The 26,921-nt window shown below is 42.4% G+C and overlaps 1 protein-coding gene and 1 long non-coding RNA gene across 2 annotated transcripts in view; one reads left to right on the top strand and one right to left on the bottom strand.

Moving 5' to 3' along the window:
* Positions 1–25,201, top strand: part of cachd1 (cache domain containing 1) — an 89,709-nt gene extending 64,508 nt beyond the window's left edge. The window contains exons 9-27 of the mRNA XM_086046873.1: positions 2,083–2,349; positions 3,315–3,464; positions 5,990–6,113; positions 6,196–6,313; positions 6,562–6,730; positions 6,845–6,987; positions 9,685–9,866; positions 10,152–10,262; positions 10,916–11,038; positions 11,602–11,701; positions 13,387–13,503; positions 13,721–13,881; positions 14,018–14,104; positions 14,634–14,750; positions 15,760–15,911; positions 16,234–16,395; positions 16,816–16,893; positions 17,197–17,298; positions 22,503–25,201. Coding sequence (XP_085902999.1) covers positions 2,083–2,349; positions 3,315–3,464; positions 5,990–6,113; positions 6,196–6,313; positions 6,562–6,730; positions 6,845–6,987; positions 9,685–9,866; positions 10,152–10,262; positions 10,916–11,038; positions 11,602–11,701; positions 13,387–13,503; positions 13,721–13,881; positions 14,018–14,104; positions 14,634–14,750; positions 15,760–15,911; positions 16,234–16,395; positions 16,816–16,893; positions 17,197–17,298; positions 22,503–22,747 — 2,708 coding nt within the window. The 3' untranslated portion in view covers positions 22,748–25,201. The remainder of the gene's footprint in view (positions 1–2,082; positions 2,350–3,314; positions 3,465–5,989; positions 6,114–6,195; positions 6,314–6,561; positions 6,731–6,844; positions 6,988–9,684; positions 9,867–10,151; positions 10,263–10,915; positions 11,039–11,601; positions 11,702–13,386; positions 13,504–13,720; positions 13,882–14,017; positions 14,105–14,633; positions 14,751–15,759; positions 15,912–16,233; positions 16,396–16,815; positions 16,894–17,196; positions 17,299–22,502) is intronic.
* Positions 1,615–12,656, bottom strand: LOC147138107 (uncharacterized). Its single transcript, XR_015088932.1, has 3 exons — positions 12,480–12,656; positions 6,028–6,123; positions 1,615–2,252 (listed from the first exon to the last, which is right to left on the bottom strand). It is a non-coding gene; the product is annotated as an uncharacterized LOC147138107 (long non-coding RNA).
* Positions 25,202–26,921: the final 1,720 nt, after the last annotated feature.

Below are 26,921 nucleotides of genomic sequence, written 5' to 3'. Positions count from 1 at the left end.
TTCTCTCATACAAAAAAACGACCCGATCCGTGACTCAAAATCCATGACTTATGTGATCCGTTGGACCACTAGTGAGTACCAAAGAAAATCTCCTGGTACTCATGCGAGTACCGCATGAAAAAAATTATGTGGACCCCTTCTCATAGAATAATTCAAACACAGTGCAACACTATTGTTACATAAACTACCTTGAATGGACATTTACATACTTTGCCCTCAAAGGGTGAAAAAAAAAAGAGTTCAATTCTGCATGACGCTTGTGTATTAGCAGCAGGCTATGATAAATATACTTTGTGCGTGTGCTGTGGTGAAGACTGGAGGATAGAGAAGTGCTCATAAACCTCAAAGGCCTTTTTGTTTTGTTTGTGCGCGATTCCTTTTCCTATTTTATTGTCCGTGTATGTCCATGCGTCCCTTCGAAGTGCCTCCCCTCTCTGCAACACACACACACACACACACTGCATGCATTAGCAAACAAATAATTTTTGCACCCGGGGAATGGAAATTAGGTACGGTACATCTAAGAGGGGAGCGAATGAGACTTCAAAGGACGCATGGCTCATTGTGCATGTGTGTGACTGACAGAGGACTAAACTACCAGTTTAAAGAGGTCCGTGATGAAAAGGAAGCAAACATCTATCATCCTGAGTTTTATTAGTGATGCATGTGCTGCTGATCGCGCAGAGGTACTCAATTCAGTATATTTTGTGAGTAGCGCTGGCTAAAAACATCACTGTGCTAAAATAGTGGAGGTCGTCATTTTATATTTCTAATATTTGGCCTGGGTCCTTGAAGATGTTCGTGTTTACCATCCACGTTCATTGAAGCGAAGCTTGGCTGTCGGCAAGAGTCCCCCTTTGTGTTCATCTGACATTGCCACCCGTGATGACTTTGCCTTGTGTCAGTCGCCCAGCACGATGAGCCACAGACAAGCCTTGGCATTAATTAGGGATTCGTCGGTAATCCAGTCCGTGATTGGATTGTGGCAGACGTTCTGCGCTCCATCCGAGGTGCCAACTGTTCCAGGTGACAGCTGCGGGGGGCAGCGGTGGTTATCCCGGCTACATTTAATGACCTTTAAAGGCAGGAGATGAGGCTTGGCTTGACTCAGTGTTGCCTCTAATTTTCCGTGTGTCTGAGCATTCACACAAACTCCCTGAGCATTGCTTGGACCGGCTACGTCCACGGACTTGGAAATGAATGGACTAACAATGCCGTTATTCGCCGTAGCGAGAAGTGAAGCCACTGGCGTCCATCTTACATTGCCCCTCGCTAAGCGTGCCTAACTTGAATACATTTATTTTCCTGCTGCGTTTTTTTGTCTCTATGGCAAAAATGCCACAGGAAGAAACGCTACATGCACATTTCACCGGTAAGAATGTGATTTAAAATGTTCTCTGACAAGGTATATCTATGAGCGCTACTCAAAGATTGGTCTGCATCATGTTGTCAGAATCATGAATGAATGAATGAATAGAAAGCAAAGCTCATCGGGACAAAATTTGCTACGAAATGTAAACCTAACCTCTGCAAGTCAGGATGCACGTTGCTGAGATGATATACTCGAAATGGTTGATGCAAACAGCGAAGTTCGTTCAATGAGAGGCTCTGATAAACGTTTCAATTTCTTTATTTGAGGAGAATATGAAAATACAAAATACAAAATGTAAATACAGCTCAGGTTGGAATTTTTTTTTCTAATGCACTCCGTAGATTTGCTTTATGCTGAGAGGGTTGGAGGAGTGTGCGATTGCTCACACACGCAACTTGGAGGGAACATTGGCTGTACATTGACATATTGGCTACATGCCTGCATAAATTTGAGGCGTTACCCAACTCACCAGATCTGGAATGTAGTAATGCATGTATCCAGTCTGTTTTATATGTAACCCTGTTCCACCTGATTCAAATGATCAGGATCGTTATCAGGCTTGTGCTGATGAGCTGATCATTTGAATCAGGGGACAGGGTAGCATATAAAACAAGCTGCATAGGGGCTCACGAGGACCAGACTCGGAAACCCCTCATCTAGATGGAATATCGTAATGTGCTTAACTGCTGTGTCCTGCCCTCGTTTTGCAGAGGGAATAACAGGTCTGAAGGAGCTGGCCTTCCTGCGAGACCTTGCCGAGCAGAATTCGGTGAAGTATGGCGTTGACCGTTTTCCTGTGGCGTCCTCATCTGGATCATCCGCAGCGGTCATGATGCCTGTCGTGAAGGGCAGCATGATGGTGCTCAACCAGCTCAGCAATCTGGAGACAACAGTGGGCCGCTTCTATATCAACCTGCCCAACCGCATGATCGACCTCGTCCGCTTCAGTCTGCCCTACGCTGACCCCATGGGGGATGGTGCGTGCTCAAGTCCCAACTGACCACCTACAACCTGACAGGAGCTATATTGATTAAAATATATATACTGTATATAGCTAAAGACTTCCAGAACAAAAACCTTGGAGAACAACAAACATTTTGTGGTTTGTCTCATTTATGCGTACAGTTTGAAAGCGCATTCAAACTCAGCATAATGAGGCATCTGAATGTGTGTGTTGCGTTTTAGGCTTATGATGAAGAAGCTTTTAACAGCCTGTGAGAGTGAAAGAGAGTAGAATTATATCATCTCGTAATTGACATCATCACCTTTCAATTCAGTGGGATCTTACGATATACAAAGTAATAATCTAAAATTGGCAAATATGGTGTAAAATGCTGATAGTTGTAGTAAAATGTTTTGACATCGAAATTCAATTACAATTACAATTATTACACTCCGCGATTACACAATTGGCATAATTGTAAAAAACGATTATTAATATGCATTTATATCCAACACACTTTTTGTTTACACAAGGAAATCATACTTGAATTTGTACATTTGTACCTTTTTTGATTTTTATAATAACTCATTTTATAAATTTAGTTTGGTCCTAAAAGGAACTTATATAATTATAGTGTGTCAAACAAATGTATTTGTCTATATATTTTCTACATTTAAACATTTTCTTGTTTTGCACCGAAAATAAATGATGGTTTTAATAATCGTGATTTCAATTACTACCAAAATAATCGGGATTAATATTTTTTTCATAATTGAGCAGCCCTAGTTGACATGTTCTTGTCGCACAAGCAGATATATATATATTTTTTCTAAACCAACTGCAAAAATTACAGTACATTCATGCTCTGGTCTGTTGAGAACAGGCAGCACATTTATAATTGTTTGTGTTTCGAATGACGGTGTTTGCAGATAAAACCAAACCGCAAGATAAGCTGCGACTGATTTGTAATGCTGCACATTGTGTACATTCTTTCTCCAGGCTTTATTATGACTGTGAGTCGGCCCTGTTATTTCGGGAACCTGCTCCTGGGTGTGGTTGGAGTGGATGTGAACCTGGCCTACATTTTGGAGGATGTCACATATTATCAAGACTCTCTGGCTTCGTACACCTTCCTCATTGACAACAAAGGTCAGCCCAAACAAAGTCTCGTAGGACAACATTTTAAGAAAAGTTCCTCATGAGGCACTCTTTACAGCTAGTTGAGAATGTTTCTGACTAGAAAGCACAGTTGAAATATTCCGAGTTACTAAAACGGTTTGATTTGGTCCTCGGAACTTTTAACTACTGTATCGCTCGTACTGTATATATTATTCAACGATATCAGTCAATGGCTGCAGATTTGTAACATAGAACCACTGTTGTCTTTTTCAAAGAGTCACATTATACCCCTTTAAAATGTTTGCTATTGCTATAACTATGCTGTCAAACTACAAGCAATTGCCGCACTGTCTTATTAGTGAAGCAGCTTCCCAAACATGACCATTAAAGTTATTAGCTGGCATTAAACCAGCACTGTACAATTAATACCCTGCTGACAAGAGGCCTCCCCTCCAACAAAAGTAGGTTTTTAGAGGGAATGCATTTCTGTGATTAGAATTTAGGGAGCGGTTGAATGTACAGTATGTATTTTAGAGTTTGTAACAGGTATTTGGATTTTTTTTCAAATGTCACATCCTCATCCTCATGTTGTTTGATATGCTCTGGATACTGTACACATACATATTTGCAGTGTTACTACTAAAACCACATAGTCTAATGTAACCTTTCTGGCAGGTGGGGCTGATTGATTTCTCTTTTTTCATTGAAGTCATGATTCCAGACAACACGATCATGTGATTGCTAAAGCTTCATTTTTTGACACAGAATCTGTTGTATCAACTATCTCGTACTTGTGACAGGTCACTCAAACCAATCAGCTCCAAGCTGCTGTTCGTGAACTGGGTGGAATACTTGACACTAACGTGCTCCGCACCGAGGCACGAACTACGAACTGTGCTTTCTAGCCGGCGTGGCTAAGCATTATCCTCCCGCGGTGCATGTCCTTTCCTCTAAGTGACTAATCCTCGCCTCCGTGGCAGCAAATAAACTACCGTGGTTATAATCAGCATTGTTATCACAAAAGGCAGATGAGGAGTAGCTAAGCATGCAACACCAAGCAAGAGAGAACAGGCAAAGCCAATGCTAATCATTAAGCTATGCAATATTGTGTCGCCAAACACAACAGATTTGTGTTTCATGCACAGTACACTTTTTCACCAGTCTGTCCGGAATGGCCTTAAAGTGGAGAGAAACCAGCTATGAGCAGCAAATTAGCACGTCAGTGACTAGAGAGAAATAGTACGGGTAGCAGAAAACGAAATGAATCAGTTAAGTCAGTCAGGATGAGGCACTTTCTAGGGTCAAAAGTACATTTGTAATATCAGCTATGAATTTTTATTTGTTTGCTCTATTTTGAACCCTAGAGTGCTAGAATTTGAGATCCAAACAATGATAGGTATCAAAATAACAAAAATAATTTATTTCATTACATAGAAGAAAAAGTAGACATGTTTGCATGAAAATGCAAAATTTGAATGAAAAGAAGCAGAAATAATAAATCAGATTCTTTCTGCCTCTTTTAACAGGAAATGTTTACTTTTCACATTTAAATAACTTGATGCTGCCGTTATCATTTTTACACTTTTAGTTTATATCATAATACAATGGCTTGCAAAAGTATTTGCCAGAGATGGGCATTCCGTCCCAGGGATGCCCATTTTGTGACGGAGGGAGGACAAGAAGTCTTTTAAAAAGGACGGACTAAGCAAGGATGGAAGTGGGTTTTCATCCATCCCTCTAGTCACCCCTAACCCTAACCCTAACCGGGTTAAGTCAAGTCATGCCTGGTTGGTTAATTGGACACTCGGAATTATCCCTAGGTGTGGCTGTGAGTGTGAACGGTTGTTTGTCTATGTGTGTCCTATGATTGGCTGGCAACCAGTTCAGGGTGTACCCCGCCTACTGCCCAATGACAGCCGGGATAGGTTTCAGTACACCCGTGACCATCGTGAGGATAAGCGGTTCAGAATCAGATAGTAGATGGATGGAGTCTTTATTTGGTTTGTACAGTCCCCCAGTTTATGATTTTTTTTTCTTTTGTGAAAAAATGTGTTATTCTCAAAATTACGCCACATACATCTGCTAGCGTTGCATCGTCCACCGCCTTGTGTGGATGGCAGGAAATTCATTCATCGTTCCGCAATTCTTATTATACTTATTTGTCTCAAACTTGGGAATGTTCCATCCATCCATCCATTATCCAAACCATTGTTCAAATGATTGATCCTCAGTCAAAGAAAAAAATGTCTGTTTTTTTGCGCGAGAAGAGCAAGTGTGAATTCCTCTCTTCCAATCAGATTGTTCTGATATCCTCCCAATACGGCTGCTGATATCCTCCCAATACGGCTGCTCGCCCCCCGGGGCCATACTTGCATGCTGCTTGTACTTTGATGTGCTGTGTGATGTAATAAAAGTCATTTATTTCTCAAGCACCTTGGAGAGCATATCATCATTCAAATGCAGGCAGTTTTATCAGGAACTTTAAATCGGTAGTTGGTAGTCTTTTTTTGGTGTTGTGTATAGCACATTTTAATAGGCAGGTGTGCTTTTCCCAGGTTATACCCTGATGCACCCATCACTAACGCGGCCTTACCTGATGACCGAGCCTCCTCTTCACACGGACATTATCCACTATGAGAATATTCCTGGATTCCATGTTGTGCGACAGAACATCCTCAAGTGAGAATATCTGTGGAAATCAAAATGTAAAAAAGTGACTGTCCATCGGCTGTTATTGACAAACACTGTGTATTTCCTGCAGTCTCCCATTGGGCAGTCAGGTCATCGCTGTGCCGGTGAACTCATCTTTATCCTGGCACACGAACCGGCTCAGAGACAACAGCAAAGATGCGTACAATGTCAGCTATGCTTGGAAGCTGGTAGGTGACGCAGGAGAATGATGGCTTTGACTAACTCCTTTGCACAGTCAATACACTTTGTCCATTACTGCTAGACATAGAAACGTATGTAAATCGTACCTCTGTTTAACACTTACATCATGTATTACATTAACATTTTGAAGACATTATAAAACACAAAGCAACATGTATATGTCGGATACGATCTCAAAACTCCTTCTCGCATTTAAATCGGCAAATCTGTAATATGACTGACTATCTTGCCTTAGGTTCAGGACACGTCGTTCATCCTGTGCATCGTGTACGTGCAGCCAGAGATTCCAGTGAAACAGCTCAAAAACCTGAACACCGCACCCAGCTCCAAGCTCCTGTACCATCGTTTGGACTTATTGGGCCAGCCCAGCTCTTGCCTCCATTTTAAACAGCTTGCGTCTGTTGGTAAGACCAAGCTAAATTCCTCAGAACTCCAAGTGTTTGTGTGTGTGTGTGTGTGTGTGTGTGTGCCGATATCAGCTCTGAAAACCTCTCTGTCCCTTTCTTTGCCTTTCTCAGAATCCCCCACAGTGATGCTGGCAGCTGGTAGCTTCTCATCTCCCTATGAGCACCTCAGTCAGCCAGAAACAAAGCGCATGGTGGAGCACTACACAGCCTATCTGAGTGATAACACTCGGCTCATCGCCAACCCAGGCCTCAAGGTACACAACAACAACAACAACAACAACAACAAGAAAACACACATGCAAACGATGCCTTCGTTAATGTTGTTTGTAATACAAATATTTCTATTCATGACTAATACCGCAACACTAACACTCAATCAGTGTGTGCCTGCAGAAGAGCGAGAGATTTAGTGGAGTGTTTCTAATGTTTTGATCTGTAAAATGTAATGAAGCTCTGCATCTTTAAGGAGGGGACAAAACCCCCATGTGGTTTTGGCAGTCTGTTTGCATTCCTGGTGTGGGGGTGGCGTGGTAAGGGGTTTGAACTCAACCACACTTCCAGCTCAGATGCCCAGGCATGTCTTGAAGGCCTCCTCAAATGACCAAATCGCTCCTTTCAGACGTTCTGAAAGAAACACAGCAAGGGTGTCAAACGCCTGGCCCGCGGGCCAGAACTATCCCGTCAGGGAGTCCAGTCCGACTCGTGGGGCTACAGAACACATCCGCTGCTATTTTCATTAAAAGTAACTGTCGTTGCTTATTTATGTTGTCTACTGGAGGGTGCACTGATGACCACTTACCACTTGAATGACATTCTGAATTTGACTGCTACTTATGGTTTGATGCACTTGTGAAGGCTAAAAGATGCCACGTTTTCGGAACAAAATAAGCCTACTTCTCATAAAAGGTGGTGGCCACCTTATAGCTAATAAAGTTAGCTTGAAATGAATACTATATTTTTTTAACAAGTCGTAACAGTCAGAAAATGCATCATAAAGAGGAAAAAAAAACATATATAAGCGGCTCCTGAGTAAGTAAGTCACATTTTTGCAGGGAAATTTATATTACATTATTTTGCATAAAATTTACAGTCCCCTCGAAAAGTATCGGAATGTCAGGTAATTCCTTTGTTTTTGTTGTATACTGAAGATATTTGGGTTTCAGATCATGATGTAACTCGTGGTGGTACAGAGCTCCAAACTAACTTTTTTTCCCCAGGAACACAGTGGATCCTAACTTGAAATTTTAGGTTCACAAGTAGGACATTTAGGGGTGAACACTGTAAGTTGCCTTACAGATTGCCCACGGTAATCATTTTTACTACTTTTACGGTAAATGAGCTGAATTGTGAACCAGACAAAGAATAGTAATTTAATTTTTTTTTTTGTGTGTGTGCAATTTACTGGTTGGACCGGCGCGAGTAGTTGAAAATGTTACTTGCACTGTCTCAAATTTTAGGAGCAAACTGCCACCCTTTCGGGGCAGTCCGGAGCCCTGCTGGTAGCAGCAGAATGAATTCTGAAGTCTACCACACCATTTTCCTGCCAATTCACAGAAAAATGTCTCTAAACCAGGGGTGCTCAATACATCGATTGCGACCAGTCGATCGCAAAGGTAGTTTTGGTAGATCGCATGACATTAAAAAAAAATAGATGTTCATAGTTAATTATGTTGTGTTGTGCAACTTTGGCTCATGCGGTTATGCAAGGTACATAAATTGTAAATAAAGAATCCTCAATATATTTGAAAATAAATATATGATTTGCATTTTTGTAGTGAGTAGGACCTACCCACTACAAATATGCAAAAAATACTCTACCCGGAAGGTAGATCATTTTGACTTGGTCATTTTGTAAGTAGCTCGCATGCTGAAAAAGTGTGAACACCCCTGCTCTAAACTAATCGGGAGAAGCTTTATCATGCAACAAGATGATTACCCAAAACACAGCACCTCCAAATCGGAAAAGGGTGGCGTGCCCTCTTCAGGTCGGGGATGGGATTCTGCCCCAAGTGGAGGAGTTCAAGTATCTTGGGGTCTTGTTCGCGAGTGAGGGTAGGATGGAACGGGAGATCGACAGGCTGTGATGCGGACCCTGTATCGGTCTGTCGTGGTGAAGAAGGAGCTCAGCCGAAAGGCGAAGCTCTCAATTTACCGGTCGATCTACGTTCCTACTCTCACCTATGGTCATGAGCTGTGGGTCGTGACCGAAAGAACAAGATCTCGGATACAAGCGGCCGAAATGGGTTTCCTCCCCAGGGTGTCCGGGCTCTCCCTTAGAGATAGGGTGAGAAGTTCGGCCATCCGGGAGGGACTCGGAGTCAAGCCGCTGCTCCTCCGCGTTGAGAGGAGCCAATTGAGTTGGCATCAGATTAGGATGCCTCCTGGACGCCTCCCTGGTGAGGTGTTCCGGGCATGTCCCACCGGCAGGAGACCCCGAGGACAACCCTGAACACGCTGGAGAGACTGTGTCTCCCGGCTTGCCTGTGAACGCCTTGGGATCCCTCCGGAAGAGCTGGAAGATGTTGCTGGGGAGAGGGAAGTCTGGGCTTCCCTGCTGAAGCTGCTGCCTCCGCGACCCGGCCTCGGCCGGATAAGCGGAAGATAATGGGTAGATGGATGGCAACAAAATAATAAATAAACGTGAATATTTTTGGAATGTACTTATAATTATTTGCACCAAAATAATTTGAACAATTTGGAGTAGTTGTTCTTTAAAGCTTATAGTACTGGTCCATCCATGACACCCTTGCAATACAACAACGATACTTTCTTGGTGTATTCAAAAGGAGCTTATATGACGAGTATTTGACCCGTTATTTTCAAATCCCAAATCTGAGCAACCCAAAAGTCTGACAAAACGTGTTTCCTGAAATGTTTGTCCCTCGTCATCACCAGTTTACCTTCTTTTCTGTGCTCCCACACTCCCTCCTGTTTCTTCCTGCACCACGCAGTCTTCTGTCAGGAACGAGGTTATGGCGACCAGTCACGTCACGGATGAGTGGATGACACTAATGGAAATGAGTAGCCTCAACTGCTACATTGTGCGCCGTTACATAGCAACGCCCAGTGGGGTGCTCCGGATTTACCCTGGATCATTGATGGACAAAGCCTTTGACCCCACCCGCAGACAATGGTGAGGCTTACTTTGGATGGAGCGAAGGGGCGTGTGTGTGTGTGCGCGCGCATGTGTGTGGTTAGGCGTACTGAATGTGTGCACAATGATTTCCAGTCATTCTTGCGTCAAGATGTTTTGAATTATTTCATCGTTAGACCCCTCTCCAGACAAATTGTAATGAATGTAGCTGTTCTATACCTCCTACTGTACGAAAATGCTGCCATGCCAAATCATGGAATTCCTTTTGAGTTTTATGCCAGATGTGCAAACTCTCTCTTGGCTATTTGCTGTGTTATGTACCAGGTACCAGCACGCTGTGGCTAACCCTGGCCTCATCACCTTTACTGGGCCTTACTTGGATGTGGGCGGCGCAGGCTACGTCGTGACCATCAGCCACACCATCCATGCCTCCAGGTAAGAAGAAGGAATTCAATAACTACAAATCAGTTGCCATTCAAAGAGGATTTCACGTCTTGCGTGATTGATTAAATTCCAGTAAACAAGGGCTACCGACTTCCCTATGAAGTAGGGCAATTAGAATATAATTCTTGCTTGTCGGAATTCATGAGAAAAATCCAAAGGTGTCCAGTGGTATGTACATTTTGCTCATCTGCGAACATATTTTTACTCCCGCCCCCCACCTCCCCAACAATCTTTTAGCACAGCATTGTTTTTCCACATGCCTTGTCTAAATGCAACAGTGACCCACACCATTTGCGAAGAACTTTTCAACACAGGCTCTCTTTAGCCGGAGCTTTTGAGAGGCATGTAATTGCAGCTGAGATTAGCCTGTTGACTTTTCCACTTCAGTGAGCCTAAATTGCAACGTACGATAGCCATTGCACCACTTGCAACAGTGTAGCAAGAACTATTTAGTAGCAAGTCCATAGACAATATCTGCGCGTTTGATCAATCCAGATTAGTGTCGTGTTTTGACTGTCACAGTGTAGTTTGTATAAACAGTTTCCAGAATGCAAATGCGCTGGGATTTATTGAGGGCAAATAGTTGAATGAAGATGTTTTGACCTTTTTTGTGCCCCTGGTTATGTTCCACATTCCGATTCTAGCTCTCAGATGGCCCCTGGCTATGCAGTTGCAGTGATGGGTATAGACTTCACCCTTCGCTACTTCTATAAAGTTCTGTTGGACCTGCTTCCCATTTGCAACCAGGACAAGGGAAACAAGATCAGGTGGGTGGACTGGCCTGGGTGGAAGATTTGCATGCGGTCTCCTCTCCTCCTGGTGTGCATTGTTGCTTCTCTTCCTATGTTCTGTCTTTTTACTGTCAGTTCTGACCAAATTCCCAGTTTCTTCTGTTTTGTGCATCGGTGAATTCACAAGAGAAGAAAAATGAAAAGAGGGAAGAGGAGATAAGCTGATTATCTTAGTATTCATGTTGGATATGAGCCTTTCTGTATCCTCTGCCCCACATACTTTCTTAAGGTTTTTTTTTTTTTTTTTTTTTTTTAACTTTATGTAATGCTTTCACTCCCACCTCCCTGTAGTACCCCTCCCCTTCTTTCTGCCCCCAGCTGCAACTCCTTTCACGTCCTTTCTGTTGTCATTCAGAGGCCATATAAAACAGGATTAACCGAGAGAGGCTGTGGTGTGGAGGAGCGGGTGGGATTTGGCAGAATGTGTGCAATTAATTGCTGGGTCCGGCGAGAAGAGTGATACAACAACATCCCATGCATTCTTTTAACTGGATATGTATATATACAGTATATATATAATGTGTGTGTTTGTCTTGTAGGTGCTTTATAATGGAGGACAGAGGTTACCTGGTGGCCCATCCCACTCTCATTGACCCAAAAGGTCATGCCCCTGCAGAGCAACAGCACATCACACACAAGGTACAGAACCCCAAACAAGACACCCAACCATCCATCCATCGTCTGTATCCAGGTCCGCCTTTACCTACTCATCGGCCCCGGGGCTAACCATCAAATATAGGCCTCTCTCCCCAACGCTAACTGAGATGCTCAACTCATTTTTCAACATTGACAAACAGATTCATTAATTTGGACGAAATAGAATAGCCAACAAATCAAAAGCTTCACCCACACACTATAGTTTTTATAGACCAATAGTGCATTTTTTCTAGCACTTCTATGAATACAAAATATTTTTTGATAGCACTTACCCAAATTAGTACACCTAGTGCACTTTTGCGCCTTCAATTCTTTGCTCAGCTCAAAATAGGACGTAAAAAGTAATAAAGTACAAAAACGTACAAAACGGAGGTGAGATGCCCCACCAGCCTGTTGCGGGCAGTTCGGCGAGCGCCGCGTTTCTCACACGCTCCGAGCGAGGCTGGTTAGCCCCAGCCGGCCTCCACTTTGCTCTGCACTGGTAGCAGCCACCATGATGCGAGCGGACATATACAAGTGCGCGCGCAGGCGAGGGTGCCTGGCCTGTCGACGGGCCACCCGCTGCCACAGCCGCCCACCTGCGCTGCTCCCCGCCTGCCCGCCCGCAAAGCCAGCCAGCCAGCCAGCCCAGCCCTGGTTCAGAGGCAACCTCTTTGATCCTGCCATATGCTTGTCACAAGATTAAAGCCATGCAATTTTACATACATATGCCCCTAAACTTTGTAACCTTAGAAGGCTTTGTATGCTCGCAAGGACTCACCTGTGTAGTGATGTCTGCCGTCTTGATAGTTGGAAAAGCACTCGTGCTGCATCCGTGATATCCAACCTGTCATCTTGTACATGTATCTCATTTTGTCATTTTCATCAAAGTGAGATGTGAAGTCACTTGGACAGAATGTTGACCGCTAGACTGCCGCTGCTACGCTCCTGTCAGCTTGGCTGTGTAAACACATGCGCGTGGGGATCAGTCACGTGATGTCCAGAGTCCATCGCACGGGTTTGTGATTGGTCCACGGATGCCGCAACTACAGTATATGACTGACTGATGAATAAACAAATGGCGGAATAATTTGGAGTTTCATGCTTTCCGATAGGCCCACTTGGCATTCAGCTATTGGTCCCGGAGAACGGGCTTCTAAGCCAGTTTATGCAGCGGCAAAGTGACTGACGTCAACAAGTGGCACAATAATATGAAACGGTTAAGACTTTGAAGACAGTATAAGTACGGCCACTGCGCTGCATAGATTCGCCTATGGGTTGGTCAACTCATGCCAAGAATGTTATTGTGATTGACAGGAAAATCAACAAATTTGGATAAAAGAAAAAAAGTTAGGCCCTTGAGTAAAGTAGGCCCCTGGGCTCAAGCCCAGATAAGCTCATTGGCAAAAGCGACCCTGTCTGTACCGCTTATCCTCACTAGGACACAAGGCTTAAATGCACAAAAAACATACAAATAGATTATTGGACTACGACAACAAAATATGCTGCTATTGACATTTGGGACATTTATATGGCCCACGACATTCACAATTTTGTTATGCATTCAAAAAAATAGAAACGAGATAATTATTAACATAAAATATATTAGTGTCGCTGACATGTTTAAAAAAATCTTATTCTACATTTTTTTTTAATTATTATTATTATTTTATTATCATTCTTTCCAGGAGCCACTGGTTGCCAATGATATACTGAACCACCCCAACTTTGTAAAGAAGAACCTGTGCAACAGCTTCAGTGATCGAACTGTGCAGCGTTTCTACAAGTTCAACACAAGCATCATAGTAAGGACAGGCTAAAGGAAAGCCTTTGTTATGTGAGCTAACGCTGCCCCCACGTGGTCATCTGAGGTGGTGCAACATTGAATTAGGCATCGAGGTTCTCACTTTATGTCTGAAGCTTGCTAGAGTCAATTAATTAAATCGGACCAGTGTTTCTATTTGCTGTGTTTTGCAGTTCACTTTTATCTTATTCATATTCACACTGTCTTGTCTTCCTCAGGGGGACCTAACCAACCTTGTCCACGGCAGCCATTGCTCTAAGTATCGTTTGACCCGAATACCTGGCACCAACGCCTTTGCCGGTATCGTCAACGAGACATGTGACTCTCTGGCCTTCTGCGCTTGCAGCACAGTGGACCGCCTTTGTCTCAACTGCCACAGGTACCGTTTCACGAGACAATTACCTCTTTCCAAATTTGAAGTGCACACATGTTTGTCTAGGTGTCTGTTGAGAAGAGTTAAAAGATCAACATTTCCTCCCCTCGGACTCATTGAAACACTTTTCTGTACATTTTAGAATGGAGCAGAATGAGTGCGAGTGCCCATGTGAGTGCCCTCTAGAGGTGAATGAGTGTACTGGCAACCTCACCAATTCTGAAAACAGGTCAGTAGTGCTGATCCACACAACATTTCTTGTAAATCTTTTTGAGTGTCAGAGATGCAATTATTTGTGACCGACTCAGAGTTATGCCCTGAATGCATGTGTGCTTGTTTTAAATGTCAAGGGATGTATGTTCCTAGCTCCATTGTCAATGTCTGGGTGTTTTTAACTGAATTTTCGTACTTGTTCTCAGTGTTGTGCCTTTCTTGTTGTCGTCGCTGTCTCCAATTGTCCTCCTTTCTTGCTGCCGAACTGTCCATCATTCAGTGTCTCTCGCATCTCTGCTTTCACCCACCTTCTTTCATCAGGCATTACAAGCCTCTGAGTGTCACGTCCGCCCTCGCTTTCAGGAAGACGTGCAATTAATTTTTTTTTTTCCGTCATCAGATATATTTTTTCTCTCCTTTTGTTATAATCAAAAAACTGTCACTCTCATCTTTTGGGGGCTCTTTTGCATTCACTTACATGAAAAAGACAACAATCAGTGCAACGCATTTCATGCTAAATGTATTTTCTGTATTGCGTTTGACAGAAATCCGAGCTGTGAGGTACATCAGGAACCAATCAATTTGAACGTGATCGATCCCAGTCTACAAGACACACTGCCTCAATGTATCAACACTCGCTGCAGCCAGAGATACAGCAGCAGGTGAACACGAACATCGCGTATGAACACATGCACTGAATTATCTAGTTAGTGAATTCTACTAGGTGGTAGTGCAGGTAAATTCAAATTGCGGATTGTGGTCCGGGTCCAGGCCAAATCAAGGTCTCATGCGGACCCACGGTCATTTGCGGTTAAATAAAGTGAGGTTGTGCATCGTCACATGGACATTTGTTTTTTGTCACTGGCGGTGTAGGCAGCCATGTTTAGCATTTCGTTATCTCTTGTTGTGATAAACCAATCAAACCGTTTGTTCGCCGGAAGTCATTTATGGGATTGAAAAGGCGGGATGAGGTGTGGCCACTTTAAAACAAGAGTTGATTCACAAACCAGAGTTTTTACGACAGAACTCGCAAGCTAACCAAACAGAGAGAGCTCGGTAGGACAAAGCAATAAAGTGCAAATGAATAGTGTGGATTTTGAGGCAACATAAATGAGCCTTTAGCAACGTTTTGGCCGCAAAGAAAGAAGTCCTCCAAAGTTTAATTGATGCTCCTTGTTCTATGGAGTAGATTAATTCCAGGATGAGACCAACTAACCATGCTCTTGTAACTTGTTGTTCAGTGCCATCTAGTGGTCATGAGTAGAAATTCAAATTGGAGTTGACTTTGAAATTCCCCCTGACGTTTACAATTTCACCGCTACAAGAAATTGCTCTACAAAAATGGAGATGTAGTCCAAATGAAAAAAAAAAACCTTTGCAGGTTGTCAAGCGTGTCACATGATCAGTTGGTGATATTATAATACCTGTATTGAACATGTATATTAGCCAATCATAAGCCCGTAGGAAGCCTTGTGTGGAAAAGGCAAAAGAACAAATGGGAAAATTGAGAAGAAGAGGACAATTACATCACATTTGAGTATAAAGTTGAGAACTCAAAACCAGACACCAGTGAAGACGATTATCGTTGTGAGAATACAACCCAAAAAAGGTTGTATTTTTTCCTGTTGATTGAAAAGAATGAAATACTAATAGTAGTGTATTCTGTTTCAGCGACTGCTTTGGTGTTTTGGACTGCGAGTGGTGCATGGTGGACAGCGATGGCAAGACCCATCTGGACAAGCCGTACTGTGCCCTGCAGAAGGAGTGCTTCGGGGGCATTGTCGGTGCAAAGAGTCCATATGTGGACACCATGGGCCTCCTCGGTCAGTCACTTAATGCCTACATAGTTTGTGATTTCTAGAACTGTCCAGACACTTGCGGTAGCAAAAAACATCAGCATCTCTTTTTTATGGTGCAGCAGAAATGTCTTTGTAGACCACACAAATGCACTAAGTGACTCTTCCCCCTCTTCAGGCATATTGTTCATCTGCCTCTGCAGTTGCATGTTTTTTAGAGAGCAAAAAGAAATGCAAGTACAATGTAGCACAGCAGTCGTTTTGTTTAATATGCTTCTGGCTCGCTGTCGCATCATCTCAAATGCTTTCGAACTAACTTCCAACCTCCGCCTCTTTGTCTCTTTTACAGACGAGGAGGTGGCATCTTTGAACATGATCAAGGGTGCCCCCGTGGGTCCGGTTGCCGGGGGTATTATGGGATGCATCATGGTGCTGGTATTGGCCGTGTACGCGTACAGACACCAGATCCACCGCCGCTCGCATCAGCACATGTCGCCACTGGCAGCACAAGGTAAGACTGTTGCACTCAAAAGCATCACCTGCGTCTCCAACAAATTTACAAACCCCATCCAACTATTGGCGGGGAATAATGACCGAGCCCTGCTGCAAGTAGAGAAGATTGTGCCGGTTATTGAAGAGAAAGAGAAAGTCAGATGCTCAATTTGTTAGTCTGTCTTTTGTTTTGATCAGCACAGCTGAGGCCTTGTTTTCATTTCTGTTTGTTCTGGTCTTTGCATTTCACTTAAAAAGCATGGAATGGTGTTGTTGGAGTATGTGTCTCTAAACGCTAATTGGTTGTCAGTCTTGTTTTTTTTTTTCTTTTGAAGCGTTCCTAGGTTTTATGCAGTGTGATGCGTCACACATTTTCATCTTAACAGAATTGATCTTACATTGTGACTCAACTTTCTTATCTTTCCCGCCGTTGCACCAGAAATGTCGGTGAGAATGTCCAACCTGGATAATGACAGAGATGAGAGGGATGATGACAGCCACGAGGACCGAGGCATAAGTAAGTTATGTTCGCGGTATCACCTGACGGTGAAATCATTCAAATGAGAGTGTCAATAAAGCATTGCAGTGTGACGAGATCAGAGACAGTTCCCAGGTGACTTAATAATAAGGTCTCTGACATTCTCCTGTCAAAATACACATCGGATAAAGAATTACAATATCCAATTGTGGAATAAGAGAGGATACTTTTGAAAGAATAGCCGCTTTTTTTTTTCTCCTGGAAACTCTGAGAGTGCCTCCAGAGCAGATGTTGACACATTGTGTTCCATCTAAATTATGTGTGTGCTTTCCTTGCTTGCAGTAAGTAATACTCGATTTATTGCTGCGGTGATCGAGAGACACACCCACACTCCAGAACGACGACGGCGGTACTGGGGAAGATCTGGCACAGAGAGTGACCATGGTAAGGCACCTTACTTCAACTCTCATTGGCACAAAAGTATAAGGACACATCTTTTAATCACTGACTTCGTCAGTCAGGTTGGACGAGACTGCTTGGTTCCCTCTAAACTTTAACTCTTGAAGAATAGATGTTTAAAAAAAAAAAAAAAAGTCTTGTAATTTTTCAGGAAGAGTTGCTGACGCTGAATGACGGGACTGCAGTACAGTCGAGTTGGTGCACGCTTAGCTTTGCCGCCCCACAGCACGAGCCAGCCCCCTTGTAGGTTAATTGAACATTCGGAATTGCCTGTAGGTGTCAGCTGAGATAGACTCCTACTCCCCCATGACCCTAAAACAGATATGCAATGTAGAAAATAGTTGGATCACCAAGAGGTCACCCGTGTTCACGTCTGTAAAATGAACACAAACCGTGGTCAAGTTTGTTCTAATTTCAAATCAAACAGGATGCATCCGCACTGTCTCAGCCAAACCGTTGCATCATGCAGTTTTTGTGAAATGACTATTGAAACTATTAAAACATAAGTAAGCAACTAGTCCAGGTTGTGCCCCAACTCTCAGCGGGGATTGGCTTTAGCTCATACGCGAGCCTAATAAGCAGCATAGAAAATGCATGGGTGGCAAAACTTTGAGGTCGTTCGACTTGACGTAATTGCTCAAGTACAAACTGCATTTAAAACGGAAGTCAACCCCCCAAAAATATTTGCAATAATATGTTCTATGCACCTTCACTAGTCTTAACATGGCATTCTGATTAATACTGTCTTTGTGGAATATGAGTTAAACAGTTAAATCAACTTCAGAAATCAGGGGAGCCGTGATTGGTTGTGAGCAACTGTGATGTCAGAATTGTGATGACACAATTCCCCAAAAGACTCGATTAGAGTACAACTAAGGACTGATTAGTATGTTCCACGCACACTGGACTTCAGGGGTTACAGTACTTCCTAGTTTATCCTCTCAAACTCTCATAGTTTTGAGTAGTATGTTTAATTCATTCTTTTCTGTGATCTACCTCTTCCGACTCCCTTTTTCAGCTCTACAATAACATAATGGACTCAAAATAAGCATTCACCAGTTCCGAATTTGGAGAAGGGCGGCGTGCTCACTTCTGGTCGTTAGGCTAACACTAGCATAACAACAACAAGGCATCCAACTCTTCAAAGTGGACTTGCTTGTCTGATGGAAAGAACATGAAGTTACTGTAAATGACATGTTACCTTTCTAAGTGCTCCAGTTGTACATCATTTTCGCTGCTCACTTAGCATTATTTAACAACATGTCTTACCTGATGTGTTGTATAAAAGTGGGCTCCTCAAACTATAAACAGCAACAGTATTTCTCCAAATAGTCATTGTAACAACCATCGATCACCTTAGGAACTAATTGGCGCATGTCTTGGTCTTTTTTTCCCCCTCTATTTGTATTGATCATACATACAAAATAATACTAAATATGTTAGCACTGTATGCTTGTGGATATTCTCTTAGCTCTGAAAGCAGCTGGCTATCAACGTGGTCTACATGGCGGCCATGTTGGGGAGGTTGACGTTCCTATCGAAATACAATCCATGCAATGAAGTTGTAACTTGCTCATTTCGCACCCGTTTTCATGAGGTGTACTTTTTTCTCAACGCCCAAGTGTGTGCAATCCACATGAATGAAAATTAAAATATGTATATTTGTTTCCCTGTAAGATCAATGTCACCGGAAAGAGGTGGAATAAAGATACACACCATTGTTTAAATTCTGTCAATATGTTAAGAGTGAAAGACGTTCTGACATTTTAAAGGCTTCAAAAAGCGGGCAGAAAAGTTGGAAACTTTTTCCATTGTTACAATAGAATGGCCTCTGGCTGAGTGTCTGTGCGAAGCGGTCTGCGGCTGTTTAGGGACATGTAAGAGCAAAGAGAAGCATTTTGAGTCGAGATAAGCAGAGGTAACAACGACGTGTGCCATAAAAGCCATTTCTGCAGTGCGACTCCGTCTGCCTGTTTTTTGTTTGGCTACCTGAGATTCCCACACGGTCGATGTCACAGATGGCTCGCTTATCCCGTTGGACAGCTCCCCTGCGTCTCCCCCCATTCAAGGTTAGGCGTGTAGAATTTTCTTCCGTGTGCAATTTTCTTCCTCCCTGTACAAATTTGACGTCACTGTGTCTGCATGTCCCCAAATATCTCAAAATGATGTAGTGTGGTCGATATAAATGTTGCAGATAGCTGTCAGCACTTTTTTGCGGTCAAAGATGAGTTATCACGCCGTGCGTGTGATAAACATCGAAATACTGCATGAAAATCATCAAAATGAAAACGAGGCGACAGAAGAGATTCCACTGTACATCATATCTGTAAATGGAGGCGGAAAACCCTTTTTCAACAAGGCAGAGCTAATTTGTCTGAGATGAGTGCAAAACCCACCTGCGCGACGTGACCACACGAAGGTCACCTCACGAAAAATGGCCGAAAGGAGTCCGTTGTCACGTCCCTGTTGATACATGTTGTATCTTGGTACCGCTACCGATATTCATATCTGTTGGCTCAAGTGTTGACAACCCTTCTGTTTACGCCCCCCCAAAAAAATGTGTATGAACATGAGAGATTCACAACTTTTGGGCATAGATAACAGAAAATTGGGGGAGCACATTATACATGAGTCGAGTGCAAAAAATGCATCCGAAGGGTGATTTTGGGTCGTGGGGTCTATTATACAGAGAGCGTATTATACTCGCGAAATTACGGTCCTTTACGTTTACGGTTCAACTGTAATGTTCTGTTCATGGGGCGTCTTGTTTTTAAACACGTCCTATTGTGAGTGTGTTAGCAGCCAGGCTCTGGCTTTCACTGAATGTGGGTGGATGGACAGTTCCTTTCACGTGGGCTCTTCACACCCACGTAAGGCACCGCATCAGAGCGTCTCTGCTAGCTGTTGCGTAACCGATGATAACAGACAAATGATGAAGATGAGTGGGCTACGAGAATCTTTCAGCGCAGTGTTCAAGAGCGTAGCGACGTACGATGAAGCTATAGAGAGATGCACGTTGTGTAACAGAGGATGAGGTCAAGTTCAGTGGAAGCCAAATGGCGCAATGCATGGCTGGCATTCATGTAGCACGTCTATGCTATAGTCATACTGCTCCACATGCAGGGAATCAAGACTAGAGTAGGTGATAGTAGTTCAGTGGCTCACTCAAGGACACTTCCACTCGCCACTTTCCCCAAGATGCAAAAATGACGAAAGATGAGACATCTGAGTGCAACACAAAGGAAGATGAGTTGGAAAAAAATAGCGTGAGAGAGAGTGGGTGTTAGTCCATCAGGGATTAAAAGTAAATACATTACTAAGTAGACACTTTAAAGGCGCCACTTCTCTGCGCTGGGTCAAAGGTGTCCTCCTACACTCGGCTGCTCTTAAGTATTGCCTTGGAGTGATTCTGCTCGGAATACTCCTACAAAGTCTTTAAAAGGACAATTTAGTGTCGACATAGCATTCAGTATGTGGGGCGGGGTGCACTTGTTCATTTGCTAAGTCTGGGCCAGCTCCTGAAAACACGAAAGCATGTAACAGACATCAAGGTGCAAGGGAATTGTTTTAAATCGGGGGGGGGGGGGCTCCATTATGTCTTATGTCCATTAAGTTTGGAGTCGGGTACTTTTGTGTGTATTTGTGCTCTGATCTCTGGGTTGTTTTCAGTGTTTTTTATTGCATCACTTTTATCACTGGTTGTCCCGTTGGGCCAGTTAACGTCTATGCTAGCAAGCCTTTCTGCGACCTCAGGTTTGATGTTATGTCCAAGAACAAGAGAAATGGCTCAAGAATATACACGCATATCCATGTTTTTTTTTTTTTTTTAATTATTATCATTGTGTGGCAACATATGGTGGAAACTAGCCTGGGGAGGGACTTGGGTGCCAAAAAGAGTGTTATCTCAATGCTCATGTACTCTATGTGGTTGTATTTAAAGGCTTGAGGCCTTTATTACTGCTTTTTAATTGGTCCTGTTTCTTGTGCCAATGCAATAAATTGGACATATTGGGATCCTTTTTTGACAGGAGAAAAAATAAATAAATAACTGAATTATAGCAGTGAGAGGGAGTATACAGAGTTTTACCAATAATGTCTGCGCAAATTGCTACAATGTTGCTCTGTTTAATCCACTGGTGGGTTACAGCATGTCAACTTACTTGCGTCGCTGATGCAACTCACCTTCCCACAAACTACGGCCGGCATTTTGGCAGTTAGCGCTCAACTGTGTGGCAATTTGTTCAAACAGAAAATCAATTTAATTGAAATAATGAAATTTGTTTTCAGTCTCGGGTCTTTTGCAGACTCCAACGGGTTTTCTTCCTAAATGGCCATGTATTTGGCTCCATCCATCGTCCCATCAATCGGAACCATCTTCCTTGTCCCCGCTGAAGAACAGCAGCCCCCGGACCATGGCGCCGCCACCACCACATAACGTTTTACATTTTGCCCAAAAAGTTGCGTTTTGGTTTCATCTGACCAGAGCACCTTCTTCCGCATGTTTGGTGTGTTCTAAATGAGCGGCTGTGGTGCGTCCCCTGTGACCCAAAGCACCTGTGAAGGCCCAGTGCATGGCGATATTTAGTGTTGACAGCACATAATGTAATGAAATGTCTTTATAGGGCACCGTAGTTTTGTGTAATATGTTGCCTTATTTAGTTGCTAAGAAACGGAATGTTTCTGTAAATCGCTAGTTTTGTAATGTGTTTCGACTCGCAACATTGCTTACAAAACACAAATAGCCTGAATAAAAGTGTTGTTTTGTGAGTGAAGTTATCTGAAGACAGCGTAACACTCGAATCAAACGCCAAATTTGACATGCCACGGTAATATTTAACACCAGCACAATGTGGAAACATTTCTCGATTTCAAAAGTGAGAGTGACTAGAAAACAATTTCTGTCGCGGTGATCCCATGTTCTGTCTCTTCATTTGTGTCGCTGTTTGCTAGCTAGCTTACCGTATTTAGCCTCTGTGTGTTGCCTCAGTGTGAAGGTACTGACAAAAGAAATGTGTTGAAACAATTTGCCATTTTCTAAATTTGGACCTGCTTGTGTACTGTTGAAGACAAACAACAAAAACAAATAAAAAATGAACGATTTATTGGGGGTCTAAAAGATGAACTGCAACATATGTGGGGGAACACTGTAAAGCTGATGAATTCATTCATTCTTCATGTGCTTTCTCCAGGCTACAGCACCATGAGCCCTCAAGAGGACAGCGAGAATCCACCGGGTAACAACGACCCACTTTCGGCGGGCGTGGATGTCAGTAACCACGACGATGACCTGGACCTGGACACCCCCCCTCAGACGGCAGCCTTACTCAGCCACAAATTCTACCCCTACCGACACACGCACACACACCATCACCCGCTGCACACGCACCACCTCCAAGCGGCGGTCACCGTTCACAGCGTGGATGCCGAGTGCTGATCTGCGACAGGGCTACAATTTCGGGAAACAGGCTTTGAAGAAGACACTTCACATTGTTGCCGATATTTTTATTTCAAAGACCTGAACTCAAAATGTGTTTCTTTTACACACACTGAACATGGGAAAACATTTTTTTCTTTACTTTGTTTTCTGAAGGAATCGGGCCTTCCGGACTCTTAAGAGCAACCTTGAAAAAAAAAAAAGGCCATTTCGGGGGAAGCTCACTGGAGCAGCCGCAGGCTTAATCCTTTGAGCAAGCTTCATTTCCCGTGGAGGGCCAACACGAACGCAAAGCAGTGGATCGTTTCGGTGTGTTACTTGTCCTCACCACTGGATCACAGGACTCGCTATCCACATTCATAAACCTTACAAGGAAACAACATTCTAAGATCATTTACACAAATAGAAAAACACTATAAAGATTTTTTTGTTCTAAATAATACAAATATTTATTCAACTTTGCCGGACAGAAACGAGCTGCAGCCGCTCGTGTGATATTTGTCTACACGCGCATTGTTGAGTCAATTGCCGTTTCTACACAATCACGAGCTGTGTGATTTGCAATTCAACAACGGAAAGCCGTTTGAGTGATGCCCTTGATATCAAATACACTCTTTGTGGATGTACTACTCGTAAGACAACGTAGCACATGGACCCGAAGCTGGACGTCAAGACTATTGAACGCTCAAACGGCTTTGCGTGATTCAACTGGAACTATTTTGTGTGTACAGTTTCTGGACGGAACATTCTTTCTGTATCATCTCACAACAAGCAAGTTGGCAGCCTTTACAACCAGCTGAACAATTTTAGACACTGCTGAAAATTTGCTGCGCCCTGATACCTGGAGACTCTGGCGACGTGTCTTCAGAACTGTACTGGAAGCTAAGAAATGGCCAAGTTTGAAAACCATATGTTGAAGAAGAAGAATGGGAGGGAGTGATGCTGCTGTTTTGCAGAGGAGAGGCCTGTCTGCTCTCTCTTCTGTGGTCGAACCACTCAAAAGTGTGTGTGGATGATTTGTTTTTTTGTTTTTTTTCTTTTTTTTTTGCGAGGACATTTCTCTATGTGGTAGCTGGTCCGCACAAGAAAAATGACAGGAAGAACTTGTTTACTGTGTGCGTGTGCATTTTTATTGAATGAATTGTTGTATTTTTCCTCAAGATAGTACTATAGAATATAGTTGATTAATCCACTTAGTTTTCCTCCTGATGAAGAGCCACCGTGACCCGATCAGCTCTCAGTGGTTTTGATTATGTGGTCAAATTTTGACTTTTTGGTACAAATATGTTTATTGTTTTCCACAGATTCTTTATGTAGTATAAAGGGAGAATCATAGATAGCTTTCACTCCATTTTTATTGTTGCCAAGTAAGCCTGATGATCCTCTGATGTTTGGCTTGAAATCGAAGTGTTCATGGTGTCTTGAGATTTTAAGGATGCCTTGGATATGTTTTAGGTTTATTTTTGATTAGGTCCATATTGGATGGAAATCAGTACTTGGAAGAATTCATACTTACTCGCTTTTACATGAGACTTACAGTTTTTCAAAGTTTTATTGCATATTGTCAAAGCTCCAAAATTTATTGTAGATATGGAAAGAGAACAACGGTACATTTTTATGCAGGTAAATAACTGAAAAAAAAAAAAAAAAGCTGAAGTGTCGTATTCTGCTGTGAGCAATGCAAACAAGCCCTACAAGCTACAGTACATTTGTTTTCCTTATTTTGGCGTGCGTGCCTCGTTAGAAAATTAATGAGTCTGTCAAACTATGAAGCAGGAGGGGCCACACTGACAAGACAAAAAAGACAAACAGAATTTGGAGTCATAATTTTGCACGAATAACGTATCTATATTAGGGGGGAAAAGTCATTTTTCAAAGTGTAATGTAAGGACATCTAATTTAATGAATTTGAAATTTTACAAGACTATAGCCGGAATATTAAGAGCATAAACTTATAACTGTGCACTCATTAATTTACAACGTTGTCTCTCATATTACACCTTTCACTGTAACATTAAGATTTTGCTCTTAATATTAAGACTTCATTCATCTTTATAATCTTGTTATAATATTGACCTGTTTCCTTATCAATACTTAGACTACTCTTATTCGATGAGTGTTTGGAGTTCAGTTGGCTAACGGGGTTTACAAGTCTCAATTTCAGGCCAAGCAGACTAATCACCTGTTGTTTTTTTTATGTGTGAGAGTATTATTTTTTTTTTAATTTTAGATTTTTGTGTTGGGCATTTGAATTTTTTTTTCTTTTTTTTTTTAAATTGTCAAAGGTTTTTAAACAGTGTTCAGCAGCTGTTCTATATGCCGTATGTGCATTCAGACGTAACATTAAATCAAACTGAAGGATGTACATCGCCCCCTCCTGTACTGTATCATATAAGCTTATCAAATTGAGATTTATTGCAATGTGGATGTGATAAAATTCATTTTACAGTTAAATTTGTGTTGTCTTTCATTTGTACTTTTTCATAATATAGTTGTACCTGCAGAGTAGAATGCTTCTAAAGTTTTTCTCCTACGCATCAATGTTCTTCTTGGCCAGGGACTGTCGGATGCTCAGGCCCTTGTGGCTAGCATCGTTGTCATGGTGAAACAGACCATATTGTCCTGGCTGTCTCGCACACTGAACAAAGCAAACGCCTCGGGATCTCTCCGTAGACGTGCTGGTTGTTCGTTTGGCCCACACTGAAGCGTCAACTGAAAATGACATCACAGTTGCTCCGGGCTCAGGTAACGACCAATCATGGCTCAGCTTCAGAAAACAGGTGATTATGCCAGTGTAATTAAAGCTTACTTTACTTACTTTGATCAATGAGGAAGTCAACCCAATCATGCAGACACAACAGTCATATGAGCACAATCTAATAACTACTAAATAAATACTCTGGACAATGTTTACTTTTTTCTGACTCTGTCAGAAGGGTATTTAACAATGTGCGCTGTTTTAGTTGGCTCATTAACATACGTACGTTTTCCCTGTATTTTATACGTTTTTTGATCATTTCAAATTGTGTACGCCGTATAACCATTTTTGTACGGGGGAAAAAAAACAACAAACTTTTTTTCATTTTTTTTTTGTTAGACCGATCTCGTCTTGCCCATTGCGGCTCTAATCCGGAGCGTCCGTTACGGATTCCGACTGCAAACTTCGGCCGACTTTCACGAGCAAAGTAACGGACATTGAACTGGACATTGAATTTTTGGGCGAAATGGTACACATCTCTTTCATCTTTTAAGCACTCAAACTATAGGCTACTGTAAGTAGTTATCTACTGATGGACACACTGTTTATCCTTGAGGCGGGCAGCATCATTTCTCTGTCTGTGTGACTCCTTAAGTGTCTTTTAAACTTCGTTAGCTTGTCAGGCACTGTTGGCCAAGCACAGCTGCAGGCAATTTCTCGATATCTAAGCACCACATCTGACAATCTTTCAGAAGATATACTGCACTCTTTCTTAGGCTAGAAATCGTGCAGGAAACTCATCTCCTCTATGTAGTGCCTTATATAGTGAGGTCACCATTTTGGAGCATAGTTAGAATGTGTCGTGAATAATAATGCGCTTCATCCACGACCCAACACCGGTCCATCTTTTTTTCTTATGCTGAGTGCTTGGGCTGCATGTGCCGTAGCAGTTTTGATAGCGTTGTTGCCTCCACATATTAACATACCGTACTTTATGTACTTTATGTAGTGCTTTGTGCTTATATGAGAATGAATAACACCAACATTTTACTTAAAACATTATTTGTATGGAGGACTAAAACTGCCAAAATGTAAAAAAATATAATAGAAACAAATAAAATAAATAAATACATTGATATTTAACTGGTTGTATTTATTTCCACATTTTTATTTATCTATTTTTTATTTTTGAATATTTTTATTTTTGTATTTATTTTTAATTTTATTTTGTATTATAGATTTTTTGTTGTTCTTATTTCTATATACGGTGAGTACAGAAAGTATTCAGACCCCTTGAAATGGATCACTTTCTGTCATTGCAGCCATTTGCCAAAATCAAAAAAGTGTTACAATTGGTTGTTTACGTGATGTATCAGTTGCTCTGCAGTTGCTATGGTCCTTTTATGCTTTGATTACGGAGGCCACTGTGCTCTTAGTGCTGCAGAAATTATTTTGTAAGCTTGGCCAGATCTGTGC

The sequence above is a fragment of the Filicampus tigris genome, chromosome 12 (genome assembly GCF_054856515.1).
Source record: "Filicampus tigris isolate MCC_2025a chromosome 12, RoL_Ftig_1.0, whole genome shotgun sequence".
NCBI classification, from domain to species: domain Eukaryota; kingdom Metazoa; phylum Chordata; class Actinopteri; order Syngnathiformes; family Syngnathidae; genus Filicampus; species Filicampus tigris.
Note: the sequence above shows the minus strand (reverse complement) of the source record. Positions and strands in the feature narration are given on the sequence as shown.